The 10,260-nt window shown below is 49.7% G+C and overlaps 5 protein-coding genes across 5 annotated transcripts; 2 read left to right on the top strand and 3 right to left on the bottom strand.

Moving 5' to 3' along the window:
• Positions 1–381: 381 nt before the first annotated feature.
• N7519_004631 (transcription factor TFIIE subunit TFA2) lies at positions 382–1,263 on the top strand (the record flags this gene model as incomplete). The annotated part of the gene is made up of 1 exon (XM_057291407.1): positions 382–1,263. One exon carries the CDS (start codon positions 382–384, stop codon positions 1,261–1,263), a length of 882 nt encoding a protein of 293 aa, XP_057152609.1.
• Positions 1,264–1,722: 459 nt separating this feature from the next.
• N7519_004630 (3,4-dihydroxy-2-butanone-4-phosphate synthase RIB3) lies at positions 1,723–2,676 on the bottom strand (the record flags this gene model as incomplete). Its single annotated transcript, XM_057291406.1, has 3 exons — positions 1,723–2,245; positions 2,392–2,509; positions 2,613–2,676. 3 exons carry the CDS (start codon positions 2,674–2,676, stop codon positions 1,723–1,725), a joined length of 705 nt encoding a protein of 234 aa, XP_057152608.1.
• Positions 2,677–3,095: 419 nt separating this feature from the next.
• N7519_004629 (uncharacterized protein) lies at positions 3,096–5,156 on the bottom strand (the record flags this gene model as incomplete). The annotated part of the gene is made up of 3 exons (XM_057291405.1): positions 3,096–3,878; positions 3,953–5,058; positions 5,114–5,156. The coding sequence occupies 3 exons, from the start codon at positions 5,154–5,156 to the stop codon at positions 3,096–3,098; spliced, it is 1,932 nt and encodes a 643-aa protein (XP_057152607.1).
• Positions 5,157–5,884: 728 nt separating this feature from the next.
• Positions 5,885–7,547, bottom strand: N7519_004628 (uncharacterized protein; the record flags this gene model as incomplete). Its single annotated transcript, XM_057291404.1, has 2 exons — positions 5,885–7,403; positions 7,462–7,547. 2 exons carry the CDS (start codon positions 7,545–7,547, stop codon positions 5,885–5,887), a joined length of 1,605 nt encoding a protein of 534 aa, XP_057152606.1.
• Positions 7,548–9,355: 1,808 nt separating this feature from the next.
• On the top strand, positions 9,356–10,043 carry N7519_004627 (putative ubiquitin conjugating enzyme (UbcK); the record flags this gene model as incomplete). The annotated part of the gene is made up of 3 exons (XM_057291403.1): positions 9,356–9,462; positions 9,554–9,886; positions 9,941–10,043. The coding sequence occupies 3 exons, from the start codon at positions 9,356–9,358 to the stop codon at positions 10,041–10,043; spliced, it is 543 nt and encodes a 180-aa protein (XP_057152605.1).
• Between the last annotated feature and the right edge of the window lie 217 nt (positions 10,044–10,260).

The raw sequence follows: 10,260 nt of genomic DNA, 5'->3' as shown, positions 1-10,260 counted from the left end.
TGCTTCTTCTGAAGGTGGGGGGATGAGGAATTGAATGAAATGGTAATTGAAAGAAATGCTGGAGAGGTGACTTCAAGGGCGTCCGAGATCCATTTCCGCGCTTTGGGGTGCTGAGCTCTGGCACGTGACATTCTTTGTCTGGCCTTCAATCTTTTAATAGCCACTCTCCTCGGAGCTTTAACTGACTAGGCTGTCCCCATTCTCTATCCAACACTCTTCGGGTGTATTATCTCTTCTTTTCTTTCAGACGGCACTCACGGTGCCTATGCTAAGCCTCATTTGAGTTCTCCAGCTCGATCTCGGTCAGACCAAGTGGTTGCCATCTCAGCTCAGTTCCACTCTTCTCTTGAATCTCAGCGATCCCCGGTCCTTAGTCGCACCATGTCGTACCTCCAGAATCAACTCAAAAGCTTCAACGCTAGTGTGGTGGAGTCGGCAAACCGCATGCCCACGCAGCGACGTGTGGCCAGTAACCAACCGGTCTCTGGCAGCAGTTCACAGGTCCCATCGTCCGCACCAACCCCGTCATCCTCTAGCGAGATCAAAAAGAAGCGCCATGACCCGGATATCGTTTACTCTCAGCCGGCCAACACAGGCACGGGCAAAGATATTATGACGCAGGTGCTGTTTGCGATCGAGCACATGAAGAACAAGAACATTCCGCTCAAGTTCTCGGATATCATCTCATACCTCTCACTCCAGCACCGCGCCCATGACCAAGGCTACGTGCAGGCTCTTCGGAGTATTCTTCAGATGCACGAGAAGGTCGAGTTTGACCCGACCGGCGCGAACGGGGAAGGCACATTCAGGTTCCGCCCTCCTCACAACATTCGCAACTCGGAGCAACTCCTGAAATACCTCCAAGCACAGACTACTGCGGCGGGTATGAGTGTTCGCGAACTCAGGGAGGGCTGGCCCAACGTCGAAGAGGAAATCAACAGAATGGAGAAGGAAGGCAAACTACTTGTGACTCGAAACAAGAAGGATGACCACCCCAAGATGGTGTGGCCCAACGACCCGTCCCTAATTGAACACTTTGACGACGAGTTCAAGCAGATCTGGGATAAGATCAAAGTTCCCGATGTCAAAGTAGTGAAGGAGGAATTGGACAAGTTCGGCATCACGCCCACCAACAAGAACAAGGTGCTTGGTCCCCGGGTCATTGCACCATCCAAGAAGGCCAAGAAGCCACGCCGAAGTGGCAAGACCACCAATACTCATATGACGAGCATTCTCAGGGACTACTCGCATCTTAAACGGTAAGTGGGTTGTTCAAGGGTGCCGCAACGGTTTCACTTGGCTTGTTGCGACACCAGAAGTCGCTTTGATACGATCATCGATTTGCATTGCTTTGGCGTTTGGGAAAATACGTGCGGCCTCATTGTTGCCGCATGGAAATTGATTCATTATTTTTGCATTTGCTTCGACAACATTGACATTTGTACACTACACGCAGAAAACGATAGATACCCAAGTAAACAAATTAATCAATTCCTTGCTACCTTACACAGCTATTTCTCCACGTAGCCAGCCAGTCCACCATCTCTACGCTCATACTCCTACCCATCGAACACACAAGCCGTAGGGTCTATCCATATGCATCCATTCATCTAAAAAAAAGGTATCCAAGAGAAGGCGTAGTGATGTACAAGGTACCCAAAAGCACACGACCCAAAAGCGAACAGAATATAACAACCAAAAGATCAAATGCAAGCCCAGCGATCAATGCTTCCCATTCGCAGCAGCGCCGGTACCCTCAACACGATCCAAATACGCCACCAAATCCTCAATAGTACACACTTTAATCCCCCACTTCTTTCCAAAACGCAAACACCCATCCCGACGCATCATACCATTATTCCCCCCAATCTCCGGCTTGCCCTCAACAATCTCCCCGTCCTCAACAAGCTCAGCAATAACACCAGCCGGCGCCTTACCAGCAAGCTTACAGAAATCCACCGCAGCCTCGGTGTGGCCCGTTCGCTCGCGCACGCCGCCAGGCCGCGCCTGCAGCGGGATGATATGGCCGGGCCGGCGGAAGGAGTCGATCTGCGCCGTGGGAGAGGCGAGCGTGCGGCATGTCAGCGCGCGGTCCTCGGCGGATATCCCCGTTGTCACGGAGTCGTCGCTCGAGTCGATTGTGACTGTGTATGCTGTGCACTTCGGGTCGGCGTTCTCGGTAACCATTTGTGGGAGCGCTAGGCGGGTGGCGAGGTCCGGGGTGATGGGGGCGCATATTAAACCACTGTGTTTTGGAATTGTTAGCAAGGTTTGCTGAGATGGCATTGGGATTGGCGCATCCGTCTTTGTGGGTGAGCGGTTGCGGGGAGGAACGGGGATTTGCGGCTTTCGTAGTCGTTTCACCGTCCCTGTCTTGGGTCGCGCTCTTACCTCGTATAGCGCACCAGGAAGGCCATCTGGGCGGCTGTAATGGACTCGGCGGCGATAATTAGGTCGCCTTCGTTCTCGCGGTCTTGCGAATCGAGGACAATGATGAATTCGCCATTCTCTATTAGAGGTCTTCGTTAGCCCATTGGTCGGGTCACTAGGCGCCGCAAGCAGCTAATGCTCGTAGTGGTGAAGCCGGTCCTCTGTGTGAGAAGTTCACTTACTAAATGCTGCAATTGTATCCTCAATTGAGTCGAATTGGTGTGCGACTTCTGTGGGCGAAGGCATTTTGGTTTCTTTTTTGCCCCTCACTGCGGAATTTCAAGGATGAGTAGTTTAGAATGCACTGGGGCGCAGGAGATATGAGTGAAAAGGAGGATAAGCAATTAATCAAGAGAAAAAAAATTCGAGTTGACCTCGAACGCAAGAAACAAGAAGGATATTGGAGACTGAGTCACTGATGACAAGATCATTAGAAATGCTTGTGATATCGCGGGGGAGCCGGACCGGGCGAGATTGCTAAGCCTCGGGTGACTGAAGGGGGCAACCTTGGAACTCTTCACCTCCGAGGTCTACTAATTCCGAGTTGCTATTCAAATAGTATATCTAGGTACTCTATAGACTATTACCCTGATATAGGCACATATTCATGTTTCTAACACAACCCACTAGAACTGGGTATCTAGATGCAATAGTTATAAACTGTATCAGCCAAGCCCCCGACTCCCCATCCAGCGGACCTCATCCGCCTGCCTCTCAAGCGCACGGCGCATATAATCTCCATACCTCTGTTCTCTCTCCCAATCATCACGCCGTCTATGTCGCATCTCTTCGCGTGTAGCTTCATCAACCTCCGCATGCATAAACACATCATCATCATCGTCATCGACTTCTTTACCATCGACCTCCATCTGGTAATCCGCAGGAATGGAAAACTTGATACGACCAATGCGCTCTCCAGTCCATATGAGGAGCTCATCTCCAGTGAGATTCCCACCAGTGGGGAGAATTTTGCGGGCTACCTCATTATTGCCGGGCGATTGGGAAGGCCAAAGCCCACGCGGCTGGTCTTCTTCTGTCTGCGAGGTGGACCGTTGACTACGACGACCGAATGGGATCTGAGGCTGGGAGGTATTGATATTCCACCGTCGGACTTCTGACCGACCGTTTCGCTCGGTCCACTTGATGTTACCTTCGGCGTCGGAAAAGACGATGCGATTCCCGTGCGATCCCACGGAAAGTAGTTTAGAACTCGCGGCGCTTTGGCGGTTCTTGTGTTCTGGGCTGAGAGTGGATGTCACATTCGCGGGGTTGTGGTCCTCTTCGGGTGCTGGTTTGAGATCATAGAGTTCTAGCGAGCCTCGTCCGTTATAGTCTCCGCATGCCACGACGGAATGTGACTCGGGGTAGGTGGAGCCCGAGAAGATCGGAAACCGAGGCGCTGGTACTGAGGCGAGACCACACAGTCGGCCGCCGGAATGGACAGTCGTCTGTAGTCGGGGAAGTAACGGCGGTCGTAGCACAGGATGCTGGGGAAACGCCCTGCAAGGAGAATTGTATTCACATGAGGAGCTGGTGGATGCAGGATGGAAAGAGGGCCAGGTTGGAAGAGGGGTGCGTAGTTGGCTCCTTTATCTGAGGGTTCTGGACTGCGTATACGAGTAGGTGGCTGTCCATTGGATTGGAGTTGGAACAAGGGCGAATCAGAGTGAGCAAAGATGCCCAGTTCGGGGGCGTGTGAACTGGCTATCTGCTCGCATCGCGAGCTGATTGCCTCTCCTTCCTCAACGGCCGACAGTCTAGAGTCATAGATCTGCAGACTGAGCGTAGTGGCTAGTGTCAATGGCACTGAGTAATCTGTCTCCTGGGAAAGGGCGAAAATCGACCAGGGATAGCGCTGCTGCGAAATCACTCTCAGTGTCTCCAGGTCAACTTCATTAAGAACATTCCCAACTGCCAGATAGGCTCTTTGTCGCAGGGAATCCACGCTCACTCCCTCGCCTAGATTTATAAATTCCAACGCAGCCTTGGATGGGGACTGGTCCCGACGACCAGACAGGTTGGTCATGAGGATTCCAGGCTCACTGACCCCAAGGATCTTGCCTTTACTTGCTTGGGAGTTAGCCGAGTGGGAGTGATTCAGGTCCCAGATGCAGACGCTGCCATCTTCAAGCGGGGCAATGATCTTGTTCTCCCTGGCTGAACTCCAGTCTTTGAGCAGCCCCATGCCTTTGACTTCATAAGACTGCCCTCGCTTCCCTTCACCCTTGCGGACCAAGGGCTGCTCGACCCATGATAAAGATATGGGCCCGTGGCGAGCAATATATTCCGAATACCAGTCCACATGCTCCCCCTCGGCCGACGAGTCCCATTCCGCAACCGCCCTCGCCCTCTCACTCCAAGACAGTTCCCTGGTATCATCAGAGTCTCCATTCACTGGCGGAACAGAAGGCTGAATAATATCGCTCAGCGACTCCTGCCCTAGTGCCGACAATGAAACGGTCGCGTCGGGAATCAGACTCTCCGAGGGTCTGGCAGCGGAGCGGGCAGCCTGCCGAGCAGCCCATGACTGCTCATAACAGTGTAATCTCCATTGATTATTATCGCGGGCAAGACCAAAGAACTTCTTTGATATGGATTGGAGTTGGACCTTTTCTCGTGGAGCAAGGTCTGCAGAGCTATCAGTTCTGGGTCGAAACTGGTGCGGGGAAGATCCGGGGCTTACAGTCGATGATTTTGGACACAATCTCTACCGGCAGCTTATCCATGGAGAGGGATCAGCCGCATTGAGGGCAGTCTGAGGAGGGGAAGTCAGCTACGGGGATATCGGGCTCTTAAACAAAATTCTAGACTCTTTTTCTGTCGGCTTTTCCCCGCGATCTGCGCTCCAGAACGTCACGTGGATTTAACTGGCATGAGACGAAGGACCTGGCTAGATGCAAAGCTGATCAAGGGTATATATACAAGTATAAAAATGGTGTTTTATTGAGTGATGGGCTTGTGACGTTCGGCCCTCTTGAGATAACCTCAGATCGGACATAGGCTCGGGAGACTTTTCCGGCTTGGGGGGGTTCACCGGCTTTTATAGAATTAGGAGGAGAGAACATTCTGATATATTCCACAGCACAGCCACCCCTACAAGGGAGCTGAACTAAATATATTGTGGACGGCATTGCCTTATAGGGCCTCGTGCTTGGTATCACATGTTATATATAATCAAGGTTTACCGGTGGACGCATCTTACATTGCCTCTAACACTGTCACAGGAAAAAAAAGACATACAGAAGCGTCTCTATTTTTGAAACTATATGCTATATGCATTTTAGAAATAGAAAATATTTGAATGAGATGACGTATTCCTTTCACACAGCCAAACTCCAGCCCAGCCCAATTTCCCCCCACCGTCAATCCATCATGAGTCGTACATTCGAAAATCAATTATGTAGGCAAAAGCATAAACAAAGTAGATGGTAACGCACAGAGCACACAGGCACCTCTATTCATCCGGCCTAAAGACTGCGTCTTTGCAGAGGATGGCCACCTTTTTAAAGAAACGTCGCCATTCAAGCGGATCACCTTTGATCTTGACGAATTCCACTTCAAATAAGCCCTCGGAGACACACTCAATGAGCACTTTACCCTGGAGTGGACACATCCTGCCATCCTTGGCAATCACCCGAATCATGGCAGAAGTATCTCCAGCACCAACAGCAGGAACACTTGGAACTGGAACCCCCAGTCGGTGAAATGCCTCACAGATGAGAGGCACGAGAAGCTTGAGCTCCCATGCTGAATAGAAACGCGTCAATGAACGCGAGGGGATAATATCTTGGAACTTCTGTGCATTCTGAGTTCGACTCACAGGAACCGAAGGCTGCTGTGAGAACTGCGACATAGAAGGTTCATCGTCGAGATGGCCCGCGATAGCTGCATCCTGCGAGGCAAACTTCTTTCCAAAGGGCTGGGTCGAAGAAAACACATCGGCATTCTGTGGACTGTCCCAGTCCATCAACATGCCACCTCCCAACATCTCTGGCTGTGTCGAGGATAAGCCTGCATTTGCACCGCCATCATCACCATCCATGTCCATGGGATCAAAGCTGCGACTCGACCCCTTCCCAGATTGGGAAAGAGGATCCTGGCTGAAGTCGATATGAAGCGATTCAAACATCGAGGTGGCGAGATTAATTGGATCTCTCAACTTGCCCTCGGTGGAGAGGTATTTGTTTGCACGAGTGTACCAAGGATGCCTTCGGACATCCTCTAGCGAGAATCGCTTTTCGGGGTCCACTGTCAACATGCCACGCAATAGCGATAAGGTAGCGGGTGGTAACTTCTGCCAGAGCTCATCGGTAGTCCGGGAGTTTGTCTCAACATATTCGTGGTACTCAAAGCTATCATCTGTTGGGCTATCCCACGGTGTGTTACCGGCCAACAGGACAAAAAGGACTATGCCACAAGACCAAATGTCGACTAGGTCCGGATGATACCCAGCTCCTTTGTTCTGACCTCGAGTACTGCTGCTAATTACCTCAGGTGCAATATATGGGGGACTGCCGCAGAATGTGGTTGAGAGTTTCCGCGTTCCCTTGTACTCGAACAGCGCCGCCAGACCGAAGTCGGCGATCTTGAGATTTCCGTCGCCAGTCAGGAGCATGTTCTCGGGTTTTATATCACGATGACCGACACCCTTGGAGTGCATAAAGCTCACAGCGCTGACAAGCTGCGAGAAATAGACATGGGCAATATCCTCGCCCACGCCCTCGTCGGCCTCGATCTTATCGAAAAGATCCCCGCCTTCGGCCAACTCCATTGCGATCCAACGCCACACCTCGTCCTCGCCAGTCTGATAGAAGCTGATAATATTCCCATGGCCCGAGACATGTCTGTGTACCGTGACTTCGAGTTGTAATTGTCTTGCGCTGATCTTCCCATGTCGCGCGGCGTAATCTTTGTGGATGTACTTGACGGCGAAGACGGGGTTGTCTGAATCTAACGGGCAGGCTTTTTTGATGCTAGATGAACCAAACAGAGTCAGGTCTGGATACTCTATGCTGTGGGTCTTGTACTTACCATGCGTAGGCACCTTGGCCGATGGTCTTGGACACGATGCGAAACGGCACATTGTTCGGCAGCGGGGCCAGCTGCGAATGCTGCATTTCGATGAAGCTCACTACAGTGAATGCGATTGAATGTACAGGGTAACGGGTAGATACACGAAGGGACAGGAAGTAAATTATGATTAAGAAGGCATAACGAGTGGGAAACAAGATGGGCTGAGATGTCGCGTCGAAGCAAGGGTAGCGAAACGCGGGACAAGACGCGGACCACTTTATCCTGATCGGGTAGTGTGTTGACAGAGGTGCTACGGCAGTGTACAGTACCTCCGAAATATTGGGCTAAACATTTGTACCTACATATTACCGCCACTTATACCGCCTCCCTTTTAAATATACTGCCTAAGAATATATAGTCGGCCGCTTATCCGGCCGTGGTCATCTTAATGGTTTCTTAGGTAGTCTTCTCCGGCAGTCTTCTTAAATGTCTTTTTAGTGGTCTTTTTTAGTAGTCAGGTGTATATATACCTTTGACTGCTCACCGTTAGTGCTGAATCACGTGCCGACACGCTAACTATATTAGGAGTTTTAGACAGGCAGAACCGGCAGAATTTGGAGGGCGGTATATCTGGGTACAAAGGTTTAGCCCAATATTTTGGAGGTCCCACTGTACAGTTCCCAGTGTGCCATATCGTATTTTGCCAGCAGAACATTTCACAAAATTAGTATATGTGTATTTTATTGACCAAAGAATTTGGATAATTATTTATCAACTAAGATATTTTGTAATCCTTAACGCTCTAAGTAGAAATTGTAGAAATTGTAGAAACTGTAGAAATTGTAGAAAGTAGAGATTATCGCTGGTGTTAAATTTATACGATTTCTACACTTTCTACAACTTCTACAACTTCTACAACTTCTACAACTTCTACAACTTCTACAACTTCTACAACTTCTACAACTTCTACAACTTCTACAACTTCTACAACTTCTACAACTTCTACAACTTCTACAACTTCTACAACTTCTACAACTTCTACAACTTCTACAACTTCTACAACTTCTACAACTTCTACAACTTCTACAACTTCTACAGCTTCTACAACTTCACGTGCTTCACTTTCAATGATTTCTAGTCTATAAAAGGTGAGATATCGTAGAGTGACACTATAGAATTTAATAGTGTAGGAATTAATTACTAGAGTCCGTATGATAAGGTAATGGTAAATTGGCGGTGTTGAAAGCGGTCAAAATTTAATATGAAAAATACGATATGGCCCACTGGCGACTATACACTGCCGTAAGAGGTGCAATACAAAGCAGAAGGTGATGAACGGAATAGCTTCACTCTATACATATGATATGGATTACGACTACTATAGTATATATGCAAGTATACTAATCTCTGATATTATACTCCGTACTACATGTGCTATTAATACCTTAACTGCAGACCCGCAGTTGATTTCTCGATCGCCCTAAATTTACCAGATCGGCTATAATTATGTTACGAATTGTATTTGAGCCTTTTTATTCACTTAAACGTGACTCCAATTATATACAACCTTGGAATACATGTGTGATTATGAACAGAAATCCATTTCCTTTCACAGCCCTGGAGGTAAATTGACCTAAGCGGGGTTCGCGTTGCCCGGGGCGTCTGAGGGCCGAGTAAACAAATCTTCTATTTTCTTCTTTGTTCACTTTGCTCACTTCACATAAATCCTCCATTCTCACAATTCATCCCTCCTTTCTAAATTTTCGTTGCATCAAGTTCTCCGTGGATCATTGTTACGGATCCGGCGTCATTCCAACCCCTCGTGCTACTGTTACTAGCATTCCACAACCGGGAATCCGCAGATTTCTTACTATTCCTTAAAACCCTCGATTGCCTTATTTCCCAATCCACAATGGACTACAGCATGGAAGACACGCAGAACTCGGCGCCCGACGCGCAGCAAGCTAGCAAGCTGAACTCCTCGGGTCAAAAAAGCGACACCCAGAGCGTGACCAAACGGTTCGTCCCCTTCGGCACCCTACAAACAGCTCTACAGTTGAGTTTGATTTGGGATTACATATAGCTGACCTAACCTCTTTGATCCGTATAGCCTGCAAGCCGAGCTCATGCAACTCATGCTCTCCCCCTCGCCCGGCATTTCGGCCTTCCCGGACGCAGACGGCAACCTCCTCTCGTGGACAGCGACCATCACCGGTCCGACCGAGACTCCCTACGAGGGCCTCACACTGAAACTCTCCTTCGCGTTCCCTAACAACTACCCCTACTCTCCCCCAACAGTCTTGTTCAAGACTCCGATCTACCACCCTAACGTCGATTTCTCCGGCCGCATCTGTCTCGACATCCTCAAGGACAAGTGGAGCGCCGTCTACAACGTATCGAGTGTTCTGCTCAGCTTGCAAAGCTTGCTGGGTGAGCCTAACAAGTAAGCGTCTGCTCGCATCCTCTATATCTTCCATCATCGCTAACATTGACCCAGTGCGAGCCCCCTGAACGCCCAAGCAGCTGAGCTTTGGGACTCGGATCAGGCAGAATTTAAGCGCCACGTCCTCGCCCGGCACCAAGACCTGGACGATGAATAGAGCGTTGGATTTGACATATTTTCCTTTTCATTCTGCATCGGCGTCGGTTGGCCCTGTCGCCTTCTTTATGGGCGGTGGGATCGTGCTGCAAATGCATAACGGGCCTGGTTTGGGCCTGGGAGTTTCTGGGTTGCTTGGTTATGCCATTTTCTATCTTTGTTCCTATTGTTACTAGTTCCTCTGGACCTTCGCATTCGGGTACTGGCGTGAGAAACTC

This window comes from Penicillium mononematosum, assembly GCF_028829835.1.
Source record: "Penicillium mononematosum strain IBT 11891 chromosome Unknown utg000002l:1.0-8112719.0:1.0-8118358.0, whole genome shotgun sequence".
NCBI classification, from domain to species: Eukaryota; Fungi; Ascomycota; class Eurotiomycetes; order Eurotiales; family Aspergillaceae; genus Penicillium; species Penicillium mononematosum.
The sequence above is the reverse complement of the archived record's forward strand: the minus strand, read 5'-3'. Positions and strand labels throughout refer to the sequence as shown.